Source organism: Otolemur garnettii, unplaced genomic scaffold, assembly GCF_000181295.1.
Source record: "Otolemur garnettii isolate 467f Iridium unplaced genomic scaffold, OtoGar3 scaffold00096, whole genome shotgun sequence".
Taxonomy (NCBI): domain Eukaryota; kingdom Metazoa; phylum Chordata; class Mammalia; order Primates; family Galagidae; genus Otolemur; species Otolemur garnettii.
The window spans coordinates 1,289,560-1,317,444 of NW_003852491.1; the positions used below are offsets into that span (position 1 = coordinate 1,289,560).

Genomic DNA, 27,885 nt, shown 5'->3' on the forward strand with positions numbered 1-27,885 from the left:
GAAAAGAATTGGTGGAATTTCTGGATCAAATGGCAGATCTAAACTTCTTTTAGGAATCACCACTTCTTGGTAGTCCTGAGAAGACAGCTGTAGAAGAAGCCAGCCTCCAAAGATAAGAAAGAACTTTATAAGAAACACTAAGCAGAAATAACCTTGAAAGAGACTATGTAACAAATAACAGCACTCTGGTTTCTTGAGAAATATAATTATTAACTCTTTATGATTTTTTTTTTTCTGCTAGCTAAAAACCTTTCCCATGACCTAATATCTGTAAATGTTAACTCTATAACTAACTGAGCTAAAATTGTATAAAAGGGCTTTGTGGCTACAACTAGCCAGATTCAGTATTTTAAAGCTGATGGCCTGCTGAGTTTTCCCACCAGTAAATAAAATTCCTTCCCCTATAATCTTTGGTGAGAGTCTATTAGTTTCAATTAGCCATTCCTGCAACAATGGGTCTATTGCTTTTCAAAAGATAACTTACAGGACTTTTCAGACTGTGTGCATGTTCGACTTAGAAAAAAGAACTTGACTCAATCTGTACAAAAGCCAATTATGCAACCAAAACACTGTGTACCCCCATATTCTGAAATTAAACAAAAAAAGAAAAAAATTACAATCATAAAGAGCGTTTATATCCATAAAACAAGGGTTACTATTCAAAAGGAGCAAACAGAGCTAGGTAGTCTTAGAAATGAAATAAAAACTGCTTAAATAAAAATGCATCAACCGTCTACTGAATAACAAAAGGGACGCTAGTAAAAACTAAATTAGCAAATTACAGGATCAAAAAAAAAAAAAAAAGACCATTACATGATCAATTTGGAAGAATATACCATTAAAAGAAAAACGTACTAGACCAAGGAATTCCAGAATAGTTCAATATTAGAAAAAATCTACCTATGTCAAGCATCATATTAATAAGCCCAAGGGGGAAACAGACAGGCAGCTGGCATGATGGTTATGAGAAGCTCTGAAGCCAGACTGCCTAAATTCTGCCTCCATCATTCCTTAGTTGTATCTTAGGTTCTCTCATCAGAAATACAAAAGTAATAATACCAGTGGAGCATTCCTAATGTGAAAATCCAAAATGGTCCCAAATTCAAAACTTTTCAAACAGCAAGAATTGTCAGAATTAAGTGATACATGTTACTTATATAGTAAGTATAAAGTATCAGGCAGTATTTTATATATGTAACATGTTACTTTATACTAATAGTATTAGTATTATACTAATAAAGTAATATGTTACATACATATATAGAATACTGCCTGATATACAGAAAGCATTATCATCATCTTGATATATATGTTATTTATATAAGTATATGCTATACTTATATAGTAACATGTTATATAAAATGATACATGTTACATATAAATAACAAATATTACAAACCAACAGCAAGTATCATGGTAAATATGCACCAGAGGCACTCTCCCTCTAGTGAAAAAATAAGGCAGGGATACAAACATTATTAATGTAATTCACCCAGAATAAAACCAAAGTATATAACTACTATACAGCAAGAGATTAAAATTGTCATTATTTGTAGACTGATTCTCTAGAAAACCAACAAATCAATAGGAATCAGAAAATAAGAGTTTGGTATGATCATCAATTCAAAAATAACTGTAAAAATTTGCAACTTCCTGCAAATCAGTAGTGTCTGGTCAAAACATATAATGGGGATGGAAAGAGAATATTACAATACCAACAAAATACTTAGAAACAACCTGGAAATATATAGGACCTAAATGGAGAAAATTACAAAACTGTCCCTCAGGAATAGAAAATTCATGAATGACTGGAGACAACACATTCCCAAAAGAGAAGAGTCAACACTTCACACGACATTTACACACTTAATCCAATCTTAAAAGTATTATTATGGGAGCTTGACAAAACTATTCTAGAATTCATCTTGAAAGGATAAATATTAAAAACAGGAGCCATAAAAATTTAGAAATTGAATTAACAAAGGAGAGGACTCTTGTTGAAAGTAATGGCTTTTTATCCTCCCCTTAAACCTGCGGTTAATAATTCTGGGACCTGCCAGCACATTAAAATCACCTGGGAAGCTTGCTTTTCCCCCACCCTCTTGAAAACCCAGGCCTCATTCCCCAGAAATACTGACTTAATTGATCTAACTTGTGTTCCAAGGCATCTAATTTCCTGTTGGTTTTTAAGCTTCTCAGATGATTCAGCATGTAGTCTGGGTTGAAAACCCTGGACAGAGGTCCCTAAGTCATTATGATTAACTGGCCAAACTAAAATTTAATAAAATTGAGACAATCAAAGGAATTATTAATTCAATGAGTAATTTCCTAGAACCTGAGTTCCATCAAGTCTGCTCCAAAAGAGAAGCTCTCTCCTCTCTCCATACTACCCCTCTCCCTCCCATCTCTCACCAATAGAGGTTTTTAAACTGAAATCTATTTTGTCTGCTTCATGTCTAAGCAAATGAGATAGGATAGAAAGAGGTCTCCCAACTACGGGTTTGACAGTGATAACTTTGAGTCATTGTTTTTTATCTATATCCTTTAAACACAATGTTGGTCTATAAATTAGAATATATTTGTCATATTAAAGTATCCTATTTCTACATCTTAAAATTAAGGACGTGCATCAAGAAAATGCAAACACCACCACAGTAACACACCACTTTACATCCACCAGAAGGACTTAAATTCTTATACCAAGTAATATCAAGTTTTTCTGAGGATATGGTGCAAATGAATCTCCTATACATTATTGTTGTATTATATGGAATCATTTATTTCAAAAACTTTAAACTTCTTATAAAGTTAACCACAAACTTATGGATGATTCTACAATTTCACTCTGAGGTGCTTACCCAAGAGAAATCGAAACATGTGTTCTTCAAAATCCTAGTCCACTAATAGTTAAAGAGACTTTACTTACAATGCTAAAAATTTCTAAACACCCTTCTGTCAATTAAGAGGACACTGGATAAACAAACTGTGGTACATTCATACCAAAGCCACAACTCAACAATAAAAAGGAACCAACTACTGATGCATACAACATGAATGAATCTCACAACCGTGCCAAGGGAAACAAACACAAAAGAGGACATAATGTGTGGTTCTAAGCACATGAAATTCTAGAACAGACAACATTAACGTGTGTTGATAACCACCAGATCAGTGGTTCCCTAAAGTGGGGTGTGGAAGGGAGACTGATTGTAAAGAGGAACAAAGGAACTTGCTGTGGTGATGAAAATCTGGAGTTTTGTCAAAAGCCATCTACTTGGTATTTGAAATTCATGGAATTTATTGTGTGGAAATTATTTTAATAGGTCTCAATAAAGTTGATTTTAGAAAAGAAAAAAAGGATTTAGGACATAACCTTCTCCTTATAGGCTGAAAACATTTATCCTTGCATCTTTAGTACCTTACCCAGTCCAAATGTCTTTTTTTCTTTATTAGAACTGCAAAGTTTTGCCTATATACTTAGTTGTAGGCTTTTTTCCTTCAAAAAAAAAAGGTTTTAGAATTCATTTCTTCCATTGTTTTTATTTCTAAATTTATTTTATTCATCATTTAACACCTAAGTACTAGGAACACAAATTCCTGTTGCAATGAGGTACATATAAAACAACAAAAAGGAATAGGAGAATATTGATTTTTGATAAAAATATTGATATGAGAATGAGATTACCTATGCTCTCTAAGATAGGTGCTTAAAACAGTGTTCAACAAGAGTGCAGTAGAGGGAATAGCACAGAGACATCATACATGTGCATACATGCCTGACTAGGGACTGTGTAAGTGGCTTAAGGTGAACCTGCACAAGTAGTGAGAAAAACCGGTAAGATATAAAAAAGGACTGCATCACGGAAAGCCTCTATCAATAGTGTGAAAAACTCTGTGCAACAGGCAATGATGCAACAATCCAATACAGAGGGATCAGATGTGGCAAGAAGGGAAATGAAGATCTGCTGAAAACAAGCAAAACTGATGACGATGATGAAGAAGACCTGAACAGACAGCAGTGGTGACAGAAGTGGGGGACAAAGACAAAAACACAGCAGGAGCAAGAACTAGGTTAAGAAACCAAGCCTCAGAGGACCCCTAGATTGCTCACTTTTATTCTTTTCCTTCTCTTTTTCTTTGTTGGTTTTTTTCTCTATAATCAGAAATTAAATGCTTATTTTCTCTTTTCTCTTTTAATGTTTGATAAAAGTATTCAAAGCCCTGCACTTATCTCTAAGCACTCTTTTGGCTGTCTTCCAGATGCTTTTATATGCATTTTCTATTTTCCTTACTATCTTGAATAGCTTTTAATTACATTCATTTATTCTTAGAATTATTTTTAAATGCTTTTATTTTCCTTACCCTTACATTATTCTATCATTTTGTGATCTACTTATCCTCTAAACTGACAACTTTTAAAAATATATTCAGATCTTTTTGCTTAGTTTACCCCTCTAGTTCACTGACACTAGTAACTGTGCCTTTCTATGTCAGTTATATTAATATTAGTCATATCTTCTATGTCTTCAATGTTAATGTGATTTTTAACAAGCAAACAATGGCAAGTCTAAAAATTTCTTTTTCTGTTTTTTTAATTATGTATTTTGCTATTGTTATCAATTTGCAAAGTTCTTCATTATTATAATAACCATTATCAATATATAATCATCTAATTAATCTCAAATTATTTTTCGTAATATTAAATAAATAAATAAAAGCATACTTTTTAGGCTCAGTACCTATAGCTCGGCAGCTAGGGCACCAGCCACATACACTGAAGCTGGCAGGTTCAAACCCAGCCAAGGCCTGCCAAAAGACAATGACAACTACAACCAAAAAATAGCTGGCCGTTGTGGTGGGCACCTGTAGTCCCAGCTACTTGGGAGACTGAGGCAAGAGAATCACTTAAGCCAAGAGTTTGAGGTTGCTGTGAGCTGTGAAGCCAAGGCACTCTACTGAGGGCAATATAGTGAGACTCTGTCTCAAAAAAAAAAAGGATACTTTTTAATAATTTCTATTGCTGTCATCATACTTTCCTTTTCAAATACTTTCTCCCTAGTTACAAAAGTGGTATATGCTCAATGTAAAACTTTGAAAATGTACAAAAGTATTTTTAAAATAATCAAAATCTCCTGTAATTCCAAAACCCAGGTGTGCCTACTACTATTTTGAAATATTTCTACATATTTGAAACATTTCCACATATCTACATAAATATATATTAAAAAATTACCACATTGGGTTTTTTTCACGTAATTACAGTATCATTCACATCTTGTGTCCTTGAAGATTTCTCCTAAAGCATGCATGATACTTCAGGCTTATAAAACAGTTGGCATCAGTAGAGTTCACACATGTGGATAATTACAATGTTTCAAATTTTTCACTATTAACTACATGGTAGATATCTTATGCATAAATCTGATCAGTCCTTTGAGACTGTTGCCTAGAAGAGAAGTTACTGAACAAAAGCTTTACATATTTTTAAGGCATTTGACTTCTGCTTTCCACAAAGGTTGCACTATTCACATTTCTAGCAGCAGTGTATTAAATCAGAGTGTCTTTCTCTTTATAGTCCTGCCGGCTTGTTAAAAACTGGTTCAGAAATCCAACTTCTACAGAAATGTAGAAGGATGGACAAAATTAGGAAATCATTTAGTAACCATCTCACTAACTGATTCAGGCAAGATTATCCAATAAATGCTAAACCTAGTGGGTGAAAGTTTGAGGAAAAATAGGTTATCTACATATTCTCAAAGTTTATCTATAAGATACTCATTCATCTATAAGATACTCGTTCAAGGGGAAAATAGTAACTTTACATCAGTGAAACTTGGCAGATGTCACTTTAAACTTGTTACCAAAGTTTACAATTACAGCTACAGGAAAGACAGATACCACATGCCTCTCGTTAGGGCATCCTGAGAAGTGCACAGCAGTGCTTCCACAGTGTTCCTGCAAAAATACATAATCTGAATCTAATGATGAGGAAATGTCGGTCAAACCCAAATTGAGGGACATTCTACCAAAAAAATGCCCATATTCTTCAAAAGTTTTTCATGACTTTGGCATGAAAACTGTATTAATATATAATATACATTATATACAATAGATAACTAATGAATATGTATTATATATAACTAATAAACTGTTCCTTGCACACTAAAAGAGACCAAAGAGAAATGACAAGTAAATAGAACATGTGATTAGATATTAAATAAAAAATCTGCTTTTATGTTTCCATAAAATATAAATGTGGGACAAAGGGCAAAATTTGAATACAGTCAACAGGTAAGATGATAGTATTGCAAGTCTAGAACTCAGGAGAAAAGTCCTGGATAAAATATCCAATATGCCTTATATACAGGGTGGACATAAAGTTCATGTGCAATTTAAAATAGTTTAACATAGTAAACTGTACACAAACTTTATGGACACCATGTATTTCTGAAACCTATATGATCTGAAAGTAGATTGTGTAGTAACAACTTTCCAACCAGTAAAAAATTATGGGCTAAAAAACTGTAGTATTTTATCAATTTTAATTTCCTGTACTTTGGTAATCGTGCTTTGGTTATATAAAGCAATAATCTTTGTTTTTAGGAAATACACAATGAAGTATTTAAGCACAAAGGATCAATATAACCTGCAACTTACATGTTTCAGAAAAAAATTACAAACATGCACATATAATAGAAAGAAGAAATGTGATAAAACATAATAAAATGTTAACATTTGGGATTTCTGGATGAAGGGCATATGGCAATTCTTTGAACTTTTCTTGCAACTTTTCTCCAAGTCTGAAATTATTTCAAAGTGTAAAGTTCACAATATGTATAATTTTTTTCAAGAATTATTGCTTTCTTCTTTACTTATTAATAGGCAGAATCATACTTGACTTTCTGTTCATATTTCACCTGATCTCTCTGCCCAAAACTGTCAACTACCTATTTAATCAATAATTATTAAGGCCCTGCCATATGCCAGTTACCAAGGAACCTAATGAAAGATAAACCATTGCCTTCTTAGTCTGGTGGGAGAGACAGACATAAAAATAAATATTGAGAATCCTTTTATATGTGTCATAATAACATTTGTATGCACAGAAGGTTTGAGTCAGAGAATGAAGCCCCAAGTTCTATTGGTAGAGAACAGAGAAGATTCCAGGGCTCAAGGTAAGACTGAAAGGAGTTCCTCAGGCCAGACAAGGAGAGAAACACATTTCAGAAAGAGCAATCAACCTGTGGCAAAAAGCCCCACAGGTCTGAAAACACATGCATTATCACTTTAAATCCTCTTAACACCCATAAAGCTGGTACTGCTCCTCTCTACACTGTGCCTGTGCTTCTGAATCACTAGAGCTGGACAGAAGAGTCACGATGGACTTGCAGAGAGAATGAGACAGGAGCAGGCAGGCAATTGCTGCTCTACTCTAAATAAGAAAGAATGATCATCCAAAATAAAAATAGCAGGGCAAGTGTTGCAGAAGGGATGGGCTTCAAATAGCTAAATGGTAAAACAAATAATAAGGGTTAAGGTATGTATAGAAAAGAATGGCAAAAAAGAGAAGTTTAATTCTCAAGTAACTATCTTGGGAGACTGGATGGGTCGTTATCATTAACTAAAATAAGGAGTAAGAGAAAGGAGCTAGTCTGATGAGGGGGAAAAAAAATAGAAAATCAGATTTTAAACTAAGTTTTAAGTAACTACGGACAACCCAAGGGAAGATATTATTTGAAAGCAGGATTCATGTCTAGCATAGAAATACTTAATACATGTGATGTACGAGTGGTAGTTCAAACCATGAGAGTTGATTAGAGAGTCTAGGGAGATAGTTAAGACTAAGATAAAGGATGAGAACAGAACACCCTGGAATTCCAAACTTTGAAAATGGGGAAAATAAAGTTTCTGGCAAAAACATTGAGAAGGGAGGGTTGGTGGGTCCCTGGACACTACATCGCATCAAGGGGAATAGCGACCAAAATTCCCGCTGCTCCAAAATGTCTCCAAGTACCCAAAACACATCTCTACTTACCCTGCTGACCCTTTCTCCTCCTTTGCTGATCAAGTCTTCTGGATCCAAACTACCTCACCTTCCCTCTGCTCCACCTCAAATGTCTTCATCCTCACTCACAGGCCCCGCCCCCCCCACCCTTCTTCTCTGACTCAGAAGAAAATGCCCCTTCACTTTTTTTTTTTTTAAGAGATAGAGTCATTCTCTGTCACCCAGGCTAAGGTTCAGTGGCACAATCACAGCTCAATGCAGCCTCTAACTCCCAGGCTCAAATGATCTTCCTGACTCAGCCTCTTGAGTAGTTAGGAGTACAGACTTTTTTTTTTATTTTTGTAGAGATGGGAATCTCGCTACTTTGCCCAGGCTGATGTCAAACTAACTGGCCTCAAACAACCCTCTCACCTCTGCCTCCCAAAGCACTAGGATTACAGACATCAGTCATCTGCTCTTTTATCTTTTAAAGACTGAACACAATCAACCACCTATGCTTTATACTGAGGTCAAAAGGAGAAGACATTCACTGACTCTCCCCTGAGGCATCTCACTCTGGCTTCTGCCCCTTCCACACTACTGAAACTACAAACTATCCTCTCTATACTTCTTTGCCTTTGATAACCTACTCATCTTTCAAATTCAAGTCTGTCACCACCCCTGTGGCATCCTGATGCAACCCAGACAGTTTTAGTGATTCCCTTTTACCCTTTCCCCAATACTCCATTTATTTTGAACTGCCCAAGGCTGAACTGTTAAAAAGACCTCTCTAAATGCTAAGTTCTTTAAAGGCCAGAGCTTTCTCTTATTCTTCTTTGCATTCATCAGTACCTTCTACAGTATCTTTGCTACATACATTATATAAATTTCAGTTCAAATAGTATCAAAGACCTACTTCTTTTATATTTATCACTTATGCCAATTATGGTACAGGTTATTTGACAGATGCCTCAAACACTCATAATTGACTAAATCCTTTATTCTTGGAGCAAAGTCACCTAAGTGTTGAGTTACAATAACAGAACACTGGAATCAATACCAGAACATGAAAGCAGTTTCCACAGAATGTCTGACACATCTGATTTCATACAATCTTATCATCAATGCTACAACACAGTGGTTACTACTCCCATACCGCACATAAAGAAACTAAAATTCAAAGAAAAATTTGGTAAGCAAAGTCTACCCCAGGTCATCTGATACACAGCCCACATGCTAATACAAACTGCTGGTGTGTGTCTGCCTTTGGAGAATTGTCCACAGGTCTAGCCTAGATGCTAAAAAATAAAAAATTCAAAGGAACTTCTACTATGTCAGTAATCACTTTTCATTCAAATTGTAACTATATCCTCATAAAGTTAGTAAGTGAAACCCCCAGACAACCACAAGCAAAAGAATTGAGTAGAACCCTAACCTTATACCATACATGAAAGTTAACTTGAAATAGATCAAGACCTAAAAGTAAGCTAAAACTATAAAACCCTTAAAAGACTTTGGATTTGATAAAGTTTGGGGGGTTTTTGTTTGTTTGTTTGTTTTTGAGAGGGAATCTCACTTTATCACCCTCGGTATAGTGCCATGGCATCACAGTTCACAGCACCTCCAACTCTTGGGTTTAAGCGATTCCCTTGCCTCAGCCTCCTGAGTAGCTGGGCCTACAGGTGCCCGCCACAATGCCCGGCTATTTTTGATGCAGTTATCACTGCTATTTTAGCTGGCCAGGGCCAGGTTTGAACCTGCCACCCTCGGTATATGGGGCCAGCATCGTACCCACTGACCCACAGGCACCACCCGATAAAGTATTTTTAGATATGACAACAAAGGCACAAGAAACAAAATAAAAAAAATAGGTAAGTTGGACTTCATCAAAATTAGAAGCTTTTATACATCAAAGCTTACATTTTCACATTATCAGGAAAGCGAAAATACAACCTACAGAATGGAAGAAAATATTTGCAAGTTATTAATCTGATTAACAGGCTAGTATCTAGCATATATAAAAATTCCCACACATCAACAAAAAATAAATAATGCAATTTAAAAACAAGCTAGATATTTTTCCAAAGATAATATATAAATGGCCGATGAGCACCATGTTGAAAAGATGCTCAACATGATGTAATTCACAAAATGCAAATCAAAACCATAATGAGATGTCACTGCACATCCACTAAGATAGCCAGAATCAGAAAGTCAAACAAGTATTGATGAGGATATAGAGCAATTAAAACCACCAGACACTGCTAAGGCTAAATGAGAGAATGTTAAGTGGTATAGCCACTCTCGAAAACAGTCTGCGGCTCAGCGCCTGTGGCTCAAGCGGCTAAGGCGCCAGCCACATACACCTAAGGTGGCGGGTTCGAATCCCCAGCCTGGGCCCGCCAAACAACAATGATGGCTGCAACCAAAAAATGGCCAGGCGTTGTGGCGGGCACCTGTAGTCCCAGCTACTTGGGAGGCTGAGGCAGGAGACTCGCTTGAGCCCAGGAGTTGGAGGTTGCTGTGAGCTGTGATGCCATAGCACTCTACCCAGGGGGATAGCTTGAGGCTCCGTCTCAAAAAAAACAAAAAAAAACAAAAAAAAACAAAAAAAAAGAAAACAGTCTGCAAGTTCCCCCCAAATACCATATGACCCAGAAATTCCACTCCCAGGTACATACTGAAGAGAAGTAAAAACATAAGTCCACACAAAATCTTGCCAGGAATGTCACAGCAGCATTATTCCTAACAGCTGGAAGGTGGAAATAGCCCAAATGTTCATTAAGTAACAAATGGATAAAGAAAATGGGATATATCCAGACAATCAAGTATTATTCAACCAAAAAAAGGAATGATACATGTTATGTGCCACACCATGAATGAAACTTGAAAATATGCTAACTAAAGCCAGTCACCAAAGACCTCATATATTTTATTGATTCCATTCATATGAAAATCTAGACTAGGGAAATCTATGGAAACAGAAAGTAGAATAGTGGTTGCTTACAGCTGAGTGGGATGGGGAGATTAGAAGGTACCTGGGGCAAACAAAGTTACAGAAGTAAATTCTCAGCATAGCAAACAGTGGGGAAAGTAGATACAAGCACAAACATGAGAGACAGAAATTGGGAAGAGAGAAACTGGGGAAGGAGAAAGAATGAAGTAGAGAGGCTGGACAGAAAGACAAAGATCAAACTGCAAGGGGTCATGAATTCTTCTGAGGTGTCTACATCTAATCTTAGACAAAGGGGAGCCACTGCTAAATCAACCATCCAGAACTATGTATTAAAGTAAGTCTGGCGGCACTGTGGAGAAATAACTGAACAGGAGAAAGCCTGAGATAAAGACAAGTTACTGGAAAAGCTCTGTTGAGACTCATCTGAACTGTGCCAATGGCAAGAGAAGGAAAAGGAAAAATGCAAAGAGTGCCATCAGTTCTGTGTGAAGTTTGAGGGAGAAGTCACAAAGCCTGGATCCAGCTGGAGTGAAGAGAGGGATGGCAATGCCGTTACTCCATAGAAGCTGATCTAAGAATTCTACCTGAGTATAAGATGCCTGGAGTACTTCAAAATCAGAACCCAAAGAAAAGTGAGGGCTAGTGGAAATTTTAAAAATCATACCACAGAAAATATTGGTAAGACTAGGGAAGCAGCAGTTCCCAAACTTTAGCTTGCATCGGAATCACCCAGCGAGCTTATGAAAAATAGATTGCTAGGTCCAGGTCCCAGAGTCTTTCCTTTACTAGGACAGGGGCAGGATCCAAGGATTTGCATTTCTAACCAGTTCCTAGGTGACATGTTTGCATTAAAAACCTTGGAGTAAAAGCAAAAATACGAAGAACTCCAGGAAAAACCTTCAAGAACACTACAACCAGGAATAAAGTTTGAGTTACTTGGCAACTCTCAAAATCAGAACAGCCCCATAATTCTCCAAGCACAGTGGAGAGAAAAGCTAGATTCCAAATCAGAGTCCAGGGGAACTGCAATAAATATTTGGCCAGATACAGTGCCTCACCCCTATACTCCTAGCATTCTAGGAGGCTGAGGCAGGAGGATCCCTTGAGGTCAGGAGCTCGAGACCAGCCTGAGCAAGAGCAATACCCCATCTCTACTAAAAACAGAAAAACTTAGCCGACATTGTGGCAGATACCTATCGCCCCAGTTACTTGGGAGGATGAGGTAGGAGGACTGCTTGAGTCCAGGAGTTTGAAGTTGCTGTGAGCTCGGCTGATGCCATGGCATTCTAGCAACAGAATATGTGGGAAACATTAAGATTCTGTCCAAAAAAAAACCCAAAACAAAAACAATACTGTCCAGAGTTTTACTTTATTTTTTCTATTTACCAATAAAGACTTACATACAAATTTCCTAAAAGCATGAATCAAGAAAACATTCTATAGCAAAGATTGCAGAATTTAGAAATTAAGCATAAGAGCTAGCAGCAAAATTCAAAAAATTGGAAAGCAATCCAAAACACAAGCAATGGCACAGTACAAGGGCTGTCCAGAAAGTATCCAGTCATTGTTAATACTATTTTTCATATTACATACTTTCCAGAAAGTACCCAGCCATTGTTAATACATTTTTCATATTACATACTTTCCAGAAAGTATCCAGCCATTGTTAATACTATTTTTCATATTACATGGCTGGATACTTTCCAGAAAGTCTTCATATATCTTCCCAAATGCTATTCTAGCATGCCAAACAAGGCACTTAAGAGTAAAGGGATATCCCAACTTTGGACGTAAATCTTTTTCTAAAACTGTAAGAGCTGCCTTTTTCTAGGGAAATGTTACCTTAAAATACATACCATTATAAAAAATCGTATTATAAGTATTATATTTACTCCAATTTTTAAAAATTGGATAACATCATGTAACAGACATCTAAAAAGGTGTACAGTTTCAAACTTGCGAACCCAAGTAGTATTATGAAAATAGATGCTCATTTACCTCTTTGACTGAGAATTCCTTCAGGCCTAAATATTTCGGGAGTTTCAAAGGCAAAAATGCAGTCACTTTCATGGACAGTTTCCAAGTCGTCCGTATCACAAAAGGAACGATGGAACCCATCATAGTACATTTCTGTTAACACAATCTAAAAATAGAAAAAATGTAAATAGCCAGATAACTGGAAAATTAATACTAATTTCCCAATTCTTTGAACTTCTCCAGACCATCAAGATTTGCAGTAGCTTGTGAGAGTTCTATAACATCTCACAGAGCCCACATTATTTGCCATTAACAAGACAAATCTTGGAAGCACAATATCCTCTGTAATTGTATAACACTATGTAGGCGAGCCTCCATATCCGTGGGTTCCACAACAGTAATTCAACCAACTACAAAGTAAAAATACTCAGAAGGGGAAAATAAAAAGATGGTTCTATCTGCATTGAACATGTAAAGATTTTTTTCCTGTTATTATTCCCCAAAAAATATAGTAAGATTATTGTATTTATATAACCTTTATATTATGTATTATAAGTAATCTACAGATGATTTAACATATATGGGAGAATATGCATAGGTTACATGCAAATGCTATGCCATTTTATATAAGGAACTTGAGCATCCATGGATTTTGGTATCCTTGGGAGGAAGGAAGGTCCTAAAACCAATTCCCCACAGACACCTGTAACTGATTTTGGAATTCTATGGCAGTCAATCCAGAGATCCTCTAAATCAGCGGTTCTCAACTGTATTAAAGGGCCTCAGCATCAGTAAGGTTGAGAACCACTGCTCTAAATGTTTACATAAAAGAGACACAGGAAGATTACAAAGTCTAACCCCCTTGATTCACTGAGTAAGAAAAGTATAGAGACTTGCCTAAGGTTCTATAACTATCCAATCTCATGTTAAGAATACAGTCTGCTTCTGATTCTGAGACTTTCTCACCATCTTTTCAAATTAAAAATGTGGAATAACCACAGACCTGTGTATTGGTAAAAAAAATAAAATAAAATAACTCAAGTGTCCTACAATAGTAACTAAATATGCCATACCCCTACTGGAATTATAAAGCTATTAAGAAAAGTGAGCTAGATATTATTTGCACTGACATGGAAAGATTTAAGTAAATAAAAAGCAAGGACAATGTGTAAATGATTCCACTTTATAAAATAATGTAGTATATACAATGAAAAAAATGTGAATACTATGAAACACAGTACTAAAGTTAGTAACCCTCAGTACTAAGAGACTTAGTATAAGATATTCCACTTCCTAAGTTATATTTCTGAAATAATTGCCAATTTTATAACAAAATAGAAAAACAAAAGATGGGGAAGAACACAATGGAAACTTTTAAAGCCTCAGCACACACTCAGCAGCACTGTGCAGTGAAAAAGCACTGGCTTGGGCATGAGGAGGTTCTAACTCTGCTGCCACCAACCAGCCCTGTGCTCTTGAACCAGTCACATGGTTTCGCTGAGCCTCCTTCATAAGAGGGGGTTGAACTGGACCCCCAAGGCCCTCTCTACCAGAACTTACATTCCAAAAATCTATAAGGTAAAAGGGGTTACTGGCATATTCTACAAATAGTTCAGCAAAACTGTTCCTGGCATATATCCTTTCTTTTTTTTTTTTTTCATATTTATTGTTGGGAATTCATTGAGGGTACAAAAAACAGGTTACACTGATTGCATTTGTTAGGTAAAGTCCCTCTTACAATTATGTATCCCTTCTAATGAATTTAATAATCACGTTGTTTTTCTGCTGGTGGCAGCAGAGTAAATTCACTCTCTCCAGCAAGCTGAGGTCAAAAGAAAACCTATAATTATTTCCCCAATTTAAACCACATGCAAAAAGAGCCAGACAGCACTAGCAGCTTCAAAGGTGCGAGCAGATTTGTCCTAGACGCCACCAAGCCTCCCCCTACTTTCTGCCTTTTCCCTTATCCTGAAGGGGGAAAAAGAGACTCAAGAGCTCTTCAGAGTAAGGTAGAATATGAACATGTTATCAATATGCCAGTACTTGGGCCTGTGAAAATGTGAGATATTTGTTGTAGCTATTAGGACAACACAGCTGGCTGTATTTGTTTTACTGTAGTAACTTCCCAAACAGAGCCCATGAGGCTGAAGTACATAACACCTTTAATATTTCAGTGATTACATAGCAGCTTCCAGACGCTATCCAGGGAAAAGCTATTTAGCCACTGAGTCACCTTTTCTTATAAATTTTAAATAAGGAATATTTTCCCAAATAAAACTACAAGAGTAAATAGTCACAAACAGGCTAAAAGTGATTTCTGGTCAATTTAAACATAACCACTTAGCAAAGATATATCCCAAAAGGGGGCAGGGGTACTTTCCTTTCTCTTATCTAAACAACATAAGAGAGCTTTAATAAGAAAAGGAAATGCTCTGAGCATTTACTTTGTACAGAACACTGTATCAGCAAGATGTCCATTCTTATCACTACAATAGGAAGGGATTTTCCAGAGTCACTGCTCAGATTTTCTAAGCCTCTTTAACTGTCAAATACCACAGGGACCCTCTATAAATGCATCCATAAGAATGATTTAAAAGGGCTTCAATATTTATAAAACAAAGCTACAAGAAGGTCTTGGTGTAAAGTCACACCTTTGCCTTTTAAAAAATAAACAATTAAATGAAGACTGAAAAGTTTCTCCAAGTTTTACTAAGTCTCATTTTTGTTTTCCTCAACACCAGATACAACTGGTTTTAAATTCTAAGTAACCATATTTGGAAGAGAATAGCAAAAAATTCTAGGAGAACAGGAAGCAATACTTTTATGGAGCATGTGTAATGTATCCTAGCAGGCTTATTACCTGATCAGTAGGGATCTTTGTTTCCACAGACACTGCTTCCCGAAGTCTGGCAACAGTTCCAGAGAGAGGCACAGCCACACCAATCCTCATGCAGTGAGAACATTTCCCCTGATACACTACGGTGACATAGAGAGGCCTGTACAGATCAAAGTCAGATCTTCTCATTAGCCACTTATTTCAACTAAATCAGAGAAGAAGCAAAACAAGCCTGGTCTAAAATCACAAAACTAAAGCTAACCCACCCCCTTTTTTGAAGGCTTTATTGAAGCCTAATGAAAAAACTTCGTTTGGATCTAAGTAAAACTACCAAAGAATAATCAACACCTCTGGTAAAGGTAACCTACATAAAACAAAAATATATCCATATTTGGTTCTGTCCTTTGCATTTTCTTTAAAACAGCATAACTCCTGGAAATTTTAAGAAACTTCTCAAAATAAAGCAACTAAGAAATAAGTGCAATACAAGGTCTCTAGAGAAATCAGAAGTCACCCAACAACCCTGCCCTCTCCCAACATTGACAGTGGATGACAATCCCACAAATTCAGACAGGCATTTATTTTTGTAAGGCTATAACAATACCTGTATTTAATTTATCTTTAACCCTATTACTTGCCTAAATAAGTAAGAAGACCTAATAATTAGAGTCTATAGCAGAAAAGGAATACTATAGAAACTGTAGGTTTTAATTTTAACTAAATTTTGTTCTTACCTTGTATGGGGTAGAGGAATTGGCAAAGAAATGCAGAGGAAAGGGTCAAAAGTGTTGCTCTGTTTCTGACAATGAGGACATGTCAAGGAAGATCTTCAAAAATAAAAAGGTAAGACACATGCATTAAGATTACCTAAATTTACACCAAGCAAACAAAGTAAGAGGAAACATTTGATTTGCTCGTACCTGTATTGAGCTTGAAAAAGTTCTTGTACAAAAGTGCTACAGACAGGAAAAGATGGTCCCTCAGGTATCATATCAGTCTCTGATGGTGGCTAGAAAGAAGAAAGTATAATTTCACAGACTAGAAATACAAATTCTTGATTGAAGATGAACCCAAAAAGTCACAAATGTCCTTGATTTCTTTTACATGCTATGTACCAAGTCCCAAAGCTTCAGTGACAGCCACCTGCTGAAGGAACCAGAACATTGCAGACAGACATGGACTCATCTCCTCAAAAAGACTCTGCATTTGACCATTTTTATCCATCTCTTCAACCAATTTAGACAGCAGAGCAGCATTCCTTCCCCAGGATGCTCCAATCTCCCAACCCTCAAAGCCCTCTACTCCAACCTCTTCCAGTAACCCCCAACCACTTTGAAAGTACTAATTCCTCCAATACCTAAATTCTCAAACATGTAATATGGTAATAGCTGTGCTGTTCATTTTGGTGCCTTACCAAACTCTACTTCATAACTTCATAATTTACCTAACTTTTGTATGTACCTCTGTCTAATAATTAGCTACTGAGCATCTGTTACCACATGTAGACAGCACTGTACAGAACATTAGGATACAAAGATAAGGAAGACACAGTGCCCGACCTTGAGGATGTCTCAATTTGGTGGGAGAGTCAGCCACATGCATATAGTCATATCACAGTACAGAATGTTCAGGCACAAAAAGACCTTGAATCAGAATAATTTACAACTTACCAAACCCAGAAATTTAAAATTTCAGGTACACGGAAGTATTATCAAAAACTTTAAAAGCTGTGTGGAGGAGGCAATTCTTTAGTCTTAATTTTTTCCCTCTATATAAATCATTTTTTCCATCACATTAAGGTAATAAAAATTGAATGAATCGTTAAATTTCTCAGTAAATCCTGTGAGGATTCAGTTCCTATGCTCCAATCCATACCTAACAGCAGAGACAAACATTTCCTTTTTGATTATGTACTCATTCCAGTGATCTATAAGGACTATCTTATTAGAATAGAAAGTATTCTGCTTTAAAAACAGTTTAATGAGATGGAATGCCTTATAATCTAAAGTTAGTCATATATGCAAATGTTTCCCCCTCCTTAAAGAGTAAGATCCTTGCAGACAGTGTCTCATATCTTATACTGCCAACACAATAGTAAGCAAGGTGAAATGTCCTTTAAGTATTCACCGAATTTTATATTCACCCAGAGCTTAGTCAATTTCATTACATTAACCAAAAGCACAGAAGAAGAATCCATACTCTCTCCTTACTCTGTTCATTGCTACTCACTGTTCCCAGACCGCCTCAGGGGAGTGTGCATCCTCACCTTCAGAGGAGGCTGGCCACTCTGCTTCACAGCATGATTGAGGTCTTCATGAACTCGGTCCAAAAGCCACAGCAGAAACTCCTGGGCATCATGCTGGGAATTTCCTCGATACTGCAGTGCATTCTTTGACACAATACTCTACAGAGGTAAATAAATCAACATAAACAGTTGTGAGTTTCTGACATTAACAATAAACTATTTATTTATAATCTCAGAGGGATGCAAGATCTCAAGAGTGTCAAGACAATGTTCTCTGGAAGGACAGCAATGTAAAAATAGATGCTTTAATATAAAAACCTCATCCCCAGAAACATGTACAAAGCCTCTACTTTTAGAAACATATCAAAAGGAAACTATCAGAACAGCATGTCAAGACTTCTAAAAACTCTACTTGTACCCCTTAAATTTCTAAGAAAATATCCATCAGTGTTTATAACAGCAAAAAGATGGTAATAATTTGGAACATCTTAAAAATGATAGCTGATTAAATAAAATATGGTACAACTACATGATATAACCATTCTAAATAATATAGCTATATTAAATGAAAAGGCTGTTTATAAATAAGCAGTGTGAATATACTCTCCAAAAATATGTATATATGTATACATGTATGTGTTATATATATAAAGAAAAAAGTTCTAGGCTTACATATACCAAAATATTAAGTGTTGTCTCTGAATGAAAAAATTATAGGTGCTTTTTTCTTTCTTTTCATATTTTTTAAATTTTCTACAATGACTATATATTACACCTACATAATGAAGCGATTAAAAGTTTTGTTTCAAACTTTAAAGTAAGATTTAAATAGATTTTGCTAAAATAAAATGCTAACCTTTTATGTAAGATACATCACAGCTTCAAGGTTCATCACTCATTCAACAAAGATTTAGTAAGTGTACAAGGTACACTTTGAAAAACAAAGACTAACAAGTGTACAACTCCTGTTGGGGGGACAGGAGAAAAAAAAAGTCCATGCTTAAGGTATAACGCAGTGGGGATGGTACTGGTAAAAGCCAAGCTCCTCACAGTCAGAGAGGGAAGTAATAAATAAGCAATGAGAGAAAAGCTAAAATGACTCAGTTGGAGATGTTAGAATGAACTAGTGTTTAGCTTAACAGAGATAAACGCTGTTATAAATATTCATGGAGTCTAAGCTAAGGACAAAGATTTGGAAGTCAACAGAAGGTGGTAGTTGAAATCCTACGTGCAGCTGAAATTACCCAGGCAGAAACATGAGAGAGGAACCTATGGGGGGGTGGGGTGGCATCAAAGGAGACCAAGAAATAGTCATCAAAGATGTAGCAAGAATATCAGGAGAATGGAGTCTGAAGAGTCAAATGAGGAATTTCATGTGGGAAAGAGTGATCAATAATGATAAAGATTAAAGAATGAAAAAGGAGGCCAAAGAACCGAAAACAGTATACTGTGTTTTCAACTAAGATAATAATAAAGATGAAGAGATTTGCAATTTGCAAATCAATTTAATGATTAATGAGATGTAAATGATAACAAAATACTGATTTATAAAAGATCTTCAGATTCAGATGGGGGGATCAAAGAGATATCAGAAAGAATACAGAGATGTCACTGGCGCAACTTACTAACTAGATAAAGTGGGAAAGGGAAAAGAATGACCCTGGTAACAAGGTTTCAAGAGACTAGAAGGAGACAACTTGGATGCCATCTCAGAAACAGACACACGAAAGGAAGAACAGGTGTGGCAGAAAAGTCTTCACTAATCTTCCCCCAAAGGTCAGATGCCACAGAAGCACCAAATGCATTTTTCCCCCAGTCTTCACTTTTTTTATATCCCTGTGGCATTTTATGCACCTAACATCTTAATCTTGAAATGGTTTGGTTTCTCCTCATTCAGGAGAATCATTGTTATGTGTAGTGTAAGAATGTGAGCTACAGAAGAAAGTGAAGATTTCCTAGGTAATGAAAAAACAGATCAATAAAAAACATCACTAGCACAGGAACTACAAAACTTCACCTGACGCAAGATGAAAGAGAAACAAGTGGCTGATGACGCTAACTTGATAAATCTAAAAAGGAAATCAGGGGCTGGGAGCATTGGCTCATGCCTGTAATCCTAACACTCTGGGAGCCCGAGGCAGGTGGATCACTTGACCTCAGAAGTTCAAGACCAGCCTGAGCAAGAGTGAGACCCTGTCTCTACTACAAACAGAAGGAAAAAAAAAGCCTAGCTGGGCATTAGGGCACCTGTCAGCCCAGCTACTTGGGAGGCTGAGGCAAGAAGGCAAGGGCATCACCTGAGCCCAAGGGCTGGAGGTTGCTGTGAGCTATGATGGGCAAAAGAGTAAGACTCTGTCTCAAAAAATAAATAAATACATAAAATTAAATAAAAATAAAAAGGAAATCGGGATGGCATCAAAGTTTTCTATTTCTGACTTAGGTAGATAATGAAATCAAGAACAGAGGAAGAGACTGGGGAACTGCAGTGTTTTAACAAGCTGAGTTTAATCCAAGTTTGATGCTCAGGAATGAGATTTGAGCTGGAAATGTCAATCAGAGCAGCATACACCTGCCACTGTGCAGAGAGAGAGAACCCAGGGAATGTCTCGTGACAAAAGGAGGCAGCTGGGACAGAATCTGGAAGAACACTGAGACAGGTCACAGAAGGCCATGAAGGAGATAAGAGGTAGCAGCCAGGAGAGAGTGGCATTATACAAGCTGAGGAGGGGACAAACCTCCAGGTAGATAAAAGCAACAAGGTAAACAACTGCAGAAAAGTCAAGTAAGATAGGCACAGAGACAGTCTTTGGAATGGCAAATTAAGAGGTTACTTGCCTGTAACAGTGAAGGAGATACTGATCTGACCCAGCTAAAAGAGAAGAAAAGGTAAGGAATTGGACAACTGCCAGAAGACCATTGTTTATATCCAATAAGCTTAGTTATAAAAGGAACAAGTAAAGATGCCGTGACTATTTGGAGCAGCGAGATCTCCAGCCTGAGGGAAGAAGCTAATAGAAAGGAGGTATCTAAAAAAGATGATTCTTTGATAAGGGGAGAAGGAAGGATTGACTCAAAGAGGTAGAAGAATTAGCCTTAAACAGGGGATGGGAGAGACAGAAAAGGAGGTAAAAGATAGTTATAGGCTCAACGCCTGTAGCTTAAGCGGCCAAAGCACCAACCACCTACACCAGAGCTAGGTGGTTCGAATCCAACCCAGCCTGCCAAACAACAATGACAACTACAACCAAAAAATAGCCAGGCATTGTGGCAGGTACCTGTAATCCCAGCTACTTGGGAGGCTGAGGCAAGAGAATCTCTTGAGCTCAAGAGTTGAAGGTTGCCGTGAGCTGTGACATCACGGCACTCTACCCAGGGCAACAGCTTGAGACTGTGTCTCAAAAAAAAAGATAGTTTAGATTCAGATAAGCTACAGACAGCAAGGCAGGGAACCTGTTTTTTAGAGTTTGTTTATTTCATGGAGGAAGTAGAAGACAACTGCCAAGAGGAAGTCTTAGGTATACCAGGCTAGTAACAAATCTCATGGCACACAATTGGGTCATGCAAACTGTCAGAGCAGGGTAAGCTTCTGTTCAGAACTCTCTCTCTCTCTTATTTACTGCCAATGGGAAAAAAGAGAAGGGAGAGTTCCTCAACATATGCATCCCAATAAAACAAATTAACTGAAATCAAACTTTTCATTATGTATCAAAAGCAGGTATTTTATCCATCCATTCAAATTTCAGAGTAGAGACAATATTCAATTCTTTATCAAGATTACAGGAAATTTATTTATGCTTCTTGCCACTATCGCTTCAATTCATCCAGCACTTATCCACCAATTACTATGTATTAAGGCACCGTGCTAAGGCTGCTTAATAAGATTTTTCTTGGGCATAACTTAACAAGCAACAGGATTTCCACAACCCTCTGTAACTAGGGCAAAAACTGCTCTGGGTCAGCCCTACACTAAATCACTACCATCACAAATTAAAAGACAGTTGAGGAAAAGAAAATCTCAATGCACATGCACAAAAGTGTCTCTTTCTGCCTTTTCCACCCTTTACAATGGTCACTTCTTCCACTGCAGATACCCAGGGGATAATTTATTTTCTCTCTTCCTCAGACAAAACAAAACATAGAATAATCTAATAGCCAATCTGTTAGTATGCGTCACAGAAAAAGAAAAACAGTGGGAGACAAGAAATCTAACTTCAAGCCCTGACTCTGCCACAAACCACTGGTTTTCTAAGGCAACTCACAGAACCTGTGACACCAGGTTTATGAAATGAGCAGATGAGACCCCTGCAGCTCAAATCGTCACCAATGCTCTTCCCTAGACTCCCAGCAAGTGATTTAGTTTATGCTTTGAGTCACATTTGATATTGTTTTGGTCTGCCAAATTTCTCACAATTCAAACTGACTTTATTTGATGTCCTAAAATTAATCTTTGTATTTTTGCAGTTTTAAAAAAGATTATCACTGTCATCTATAAAGTATTCCTACAATCTGAGAAATTAAACTTGTCACTTCTATGAAAAATAGAATGGGAACTTCCTTAAATTTAACCTTACATATTTGTGTCTATTTTTGTTTGAAAAAAATATTACATGGAGTCTATTAGCTTAACTCCTACATAGCCCACCGTAAATAAATCTGACCATTGTTCCAATATTCCTCTCAAGTGGAATAATCCTTAACATATAGTTACTAAATAATAAAAGTCAAAACATTTTCAGGGTTTCACAAAATTTCTACTTACTCTTCAAATAGAGAACATTTTCCTCCCTTAAAGAACCAAGTAAGTAGGAAATATGGGTCAGAAAAGCAAAGGAATGAAGTCTATATAACTAGAGCTATAAAATTAGATATGAGGTTCTTTCTACCCACAGAGCCCTAGTAAAGAGGCCACAACATCCTAGGCCCCAAGAAAAAGATACTGACTAGTCCAAGACATCCTTTACCTGACCCTAGGAAGAAGCAAATACAGCAATGGTCATTACTGATTTCCTCCCATGGGGAATGGATGTGGTAACATGGTGACATGACTGAAGAGGCACTGGGCTACTCTTATGGGAAGAGAGCATCTTGCAAGACTCAGCAAACCCAACTTATTTTCTTTGATTCTATGCCAGAAAAAATGAAAAATTTATTTCCACTCTTTCACTCTTTCCTGGGTAAAAAACAGAAGAACTCAGGAGAACAATATTATTTACACTTGCAGAGAAAGAAATAGATGAAATGTGACTAGCTGGCTTCATAGATGGTAACTGAAAGTGAAATTTGGCATTTAGAAATAAGCACTTGTCTTGAGAAAAGTTTCATCTTTTGAATCTGACTTTCAGGATACCTATTTAACTAATAAAGAATAATTAACTATAATGTAAGGGAAAAATCTGTACAAATGGTTGAACTATAAAAACAGATATGACCCATGGAAAAAAAGCAATAAAGAAAGTGTCCATGCAATAGTATGCCACACCAGGGTACAGAATGCAGCTATGCCCAAAGGGACTGGGGCTCGCTGGGGCTTTCATCCAGTCCTCTTCCTCATCTTCACCTCTGGTGGGAGGTCTTTTAACATAACAGCACAAATTCATCTGAGAAGCCCTCGACATTAGCCAACAAAGGCAACAACAGGCCCTTGAAAGAAACTCTAATGCCTCCAGACTTTCACACCTATTTTCTCTATAACTAGAATGGTCTCTACCCCATTGCCAAAACCACTCTCTCACTCTCCTTCCTCAAGAAGATGAAGCAGGAACCCTACTGGGAGAAGACAGAGAAAAGAAAGGAGGCAGAGGGAAAGGGGGTCCTGTCAAGGATGGAGAGACAACTCAATGAGAACAGTAGCAAATGCCACACACAGCCCCTGGGGAAATCTATCCCCGGTATAGATTGAGTATTCCTTACCCAAAATGCTTGGAACCAAAAGTTGTTTCAGATGTTAGATTTTTTTTGGATTTGGGGATATTTGCATTATACTTACTAGCTGAGCATCCCAAATTTGAAAATTCCCAATCCAAAATGCTCCAAACAAGCATTTCCTTTGCATGTCATATCAGCACTCAAAAAGGTTTCAAGTTTTGGAACATTTTGGGCTTTTGTATGTGGGAGGATGCTCAATTTATACAGAGCTCCTAATCCTTCCAAACAGAAGAGCCAACATAAAAGTTCAGGTGTCCCTCACATCCAAGTTCTCAGGATCAAAACTCAGGAACCAAACAGATTTAAATAGCAAAGAATGTCTGATTAATTTCAGATTTTAAGCCAACTCAAAAGTACTGCAAAGACCTGGTGGCAGGGACTCAATGCTGAATAAAGACCAGGAAAGGGTTCATATTCCACATCTAAATGAAAAAAGCTATCTATAATAAAGGGACTAAGTAATAGTTATTGCACTTCAAGAAATTATAACCAATATGTGCAATCATGAAACTAAGAGTTGCAGTATGGTCAAGAGCCAGCTAAAAAAGAGAAATATTAAAAGGAATATCCTACAAGTGGATGAGCCAGAAGAATAATAGCAAAATTGTTTTTGCTATGATCTTTCCCAACAGATCATAAGCCATACAAGGAGAAAATAAAGCGGCCAAAGAAGACCTCCAAGTATTTAAACAATGGTAAAAGTTTCTGCTAGGAATTCACTAGAAACAAAAGACTGGATTAGGAACACCTGTACACAAGTCCTCTTCCCACCACTTTTGACCTAATGTGTGTTTTCTCTGAGTCTCAGCCAACTTTTCTGCAAAATGGGGATGGTAATAATACTTTTCTAAAAAGACTACTGTTGGTTTTTAATGAGATGATAAAAGTATTTTATAAATTCTAAAACTCTGCACAGATACTATTATGTAAGTTTCAAAAAAAAAAAAAAAGTAACAATAATCAAGAGGCTCAGTGCCTGTAGCTCAGCGGCGAGGGCACCAGCCACATACACCGGATGTGGCAGGTTCGAATCCAGCCCAGGCCTGCCAAACAACAATGACAATTACAACCAAAAAATGGCCAGGCGTTGTAGTGGGCGCTTGTAGTCCCAGCTGCTTGGGAGGATGAGTAAGAGAACCACTTAAGTCCAGGAGCTTGAGGTTGCTGTGAGCTGTGCCACCAGGGCACTCTACCCAAAGCGACATGGTACTATATAATCCTGAAAAATACCAAAGAGAAAGAAAAGGAGGAAATACGTAAAGAATTAGTTACCAACCCTGCCTGCACATTAGAATTACCTAGGGAAACTTTAAAAAAATAAAAACCATGTCCTGGCAGCAGCCGATTGCTAATTTTTTTTCCATGTATAATTTTTTTTTAAAAAATGACTCTATTTCTAATATGAAGCCAGGACTAAAATTGAACATGGCCATATTGGAAAAGCTCTGGAGTTTCACTTCCAAGAGCACTAAAACTATGGGAGGCTCCTCTGTCGTAAGTACATTATATCATTTATTACACTGTGTTTTATTCCTGTCTCCAAGACATACAATCTCAAATGCATCACTAGACAGTGATCAGGAATGTCAATGTTATTTCTCCAATACCTAGCAAATATAACCCTTGGCATAAAGAGTAAAAGTAATAGTTAATATTTAATGCCTGGTACAGTGTATTAAATAGGTGCTACCTCCTATAAAACTCACCCTTAGGAAATTCCTTATGCTATATTATTATTTATAAAAGAAAAAACTTAGGCTCAGAGGAATGAACTTGCACAAACTTAACACTATTCTTCAACCTCGTCTGATTTAAAAAGCCTTAAAACATTTTTGTCCATAATCTCTCTTTAATAAGCAAAGTACCTTAAAATGATTTGTCCCCATATATGACTGAGGATCATTTAGGACTTAATGTTCTTCATCCTAACCAGCAATTCTCAATCAGACATAAAACATATGTTGGAGGCTAAACTACAGCTGTACCAACCCTGAGGCTTCCAGGAGTTTATTTTCTTTTAAATAAATCCTTATTAATCAGTCTCTGTTTTGTTGTCATTTGCATTTTTCCTATGACTGAAATATGGCCCAGAAACAAAAATGCAGTTTATCTATTGAGATGTTATTTGAGAAACAGGGAGGAATTCAGACTATGTAGGAAGATCAAGTTGCAACATGTGAAGCAGTATGTCTTGCCCTCCTGAATGTCCCAGGATGCTTGAGAAAGCAAGCAAGAGAGGCAAAGATGTGGCTTAATTGCTAATGTAAAGGGGAATGTTCATACTAGAATGCTCAAGCTGCTCTACTGGTGGAGATTAATTCTGACTGTCCATCCTTCCCTGCATGTTCTAAGTGGCCAAGCCTAGTGGACTCCAAGTTTAAAGTCAGCTCAGGTCACTAAAATGTCTTTATATGTCCAATTAAGTAACTCAGGTATCTCAAAAGTACCTTCTTTTTGGCTCTTTTGGCCTCCTTGTCATTTTCCAACATAATCTAAAATTCTTTTCAACTATAGTAAAACAAAGCCCTTTTGTAAGGAGGATGGCCTCCTTGTCATTTTCTACCATAACCTAAGATTCTTTTCAAATACAGTAAAACAAAACCTTTTTATAAGGAGAAAGAGGTAAATTCTGGCTTACAATTAACATAATCAAAAAAGCAAACACCTAGTCCTAATGCAACCGTATCATACCGTAAGTATAAAAGTCAAAACAGAAAAACTGGAAAATCCATCTAAATACCTAAGAAATTAATATTGTATATTCTTACTATGGAACATTACAAATGGTTAAGAGTTTAAAAATCAAGTTATACACCTTAAATTTTAAATGTTAATGGTATTTTAATAAAGCTATTTTTAAAAAACGGACACAATTATGGAGGCTTAAATCAAAGTTTTCTCTTGGGTGAAGTGAAGGGATCTACATACTCTCAGAGGTGGAATAAGATGGGAAAGTCAAGGAGTGGAATCCAACCATCCAAACAGGTATGTATGTCTTCTATAAATACATGCACACGCACAAGAGGCAAGGTATACATCCCCTTGACTTTGATTATATTGGCATTTGATGATAACAGATATAAAATGTTTTCTATCGAACATCCAATTTTATAAGAAGATAAAATATATTCTGGAAATAACCTTGCTTTGAATCAATAGTCTGCTATTGCAATTTTATAACTGAAAACATTAATTAGTACTAACCAAAAGATATTATCCACCAATTTCACTGTAAACCATGAATTCATATTGTCATACACTCAGACTTCCCTCAGGAAACTAAGTGCTGAAGATGCTATTAAGTCATGGGCCAACACTGCACTCATGAGAGTCAAACCAGCCTAAGTCACATACAGGAGGCCTCCAATCAGTCATAATCCAACCCTTTCTTTCAACCCTCGCCACAGAATCAGATCTCATAAAAACCCCTCTAGCTCATGATGGCTCCAGTCTTTCTTAGCAAAGTACAATTTAGAACCTTCCTAGCCTGGGCCTGACCTGGCCAAACCTTGATGAATTCTAGTCAGTTCAGGCCTTGGTCATGTGCATGTGGTATGTGGATGTTAAAGAGGACAGTGTATAAAGAGACAGATAGCAAACAGAGTATGTGAAATCAAAATAGGTTAGTTCTCTAATACTGAAATGTTACTGTTATAGTAACTTCAAGGAATAAATCAAGCTGTCTTACCTCACTACTAATCAAAGAAATGCAAATTAAAACAATAAAATGTTATTTTCCACTTGGCAATTTTAAAATTTCTTTTTTAACTGTAACAGTAGGGTACCACAGACATTCTTACAAAATACTAGTGGTATACTCCTTCTGGAAAATAAGGTAATAATATGACTTAAAAGCCTTATAAACAGGTAATTACCGACAGGAATTTCACTTTCTATAAAGCTTAAAGAAATAATCAAAAATGAAAAATTGGCTCGGCGCCTGTGGCTCAAGTGGCTAAGGC

At 36.7% G+C, this 27,885-nt stretch overlaps 1 protein-coding gene across 1 annotated transcript in view; it reads right to left on the reverse strand.

Moving 5' to 3' along the window:
• Positions 1–27,885, reverse strand: part of USP31 (ubiquitin specific peptidase 31) — an 80,343-nt gene that overhangs the window by 29,431 nt on the left and 23,027 nt on the right. The window contains exons 5-9 of the mRNA XM_012808835.2: positions 18,020–18,157; positions 16,674–16,762; positions 16,488–16,580; positions 15,778–15,913; positions 12,939–13,083 (exon numbers count right to left, since the gene is read on the reverse strand). Of these exons, the coding sequence (XP_012664289.1) occupies positions 12,939–13,083; positions 15,778–15,913; positions 16,488–16,580; positions 16,674–16,762; positions 18,020–18,157 (601 nt within the window). The remainder of the gene's footprint in view (positions 1–12,938; positions 13,084–15,777; positions 15,914–16,487; positions 16,581–16,673; positions 16,763–18,019; positions 18,158–27,885) is intronic.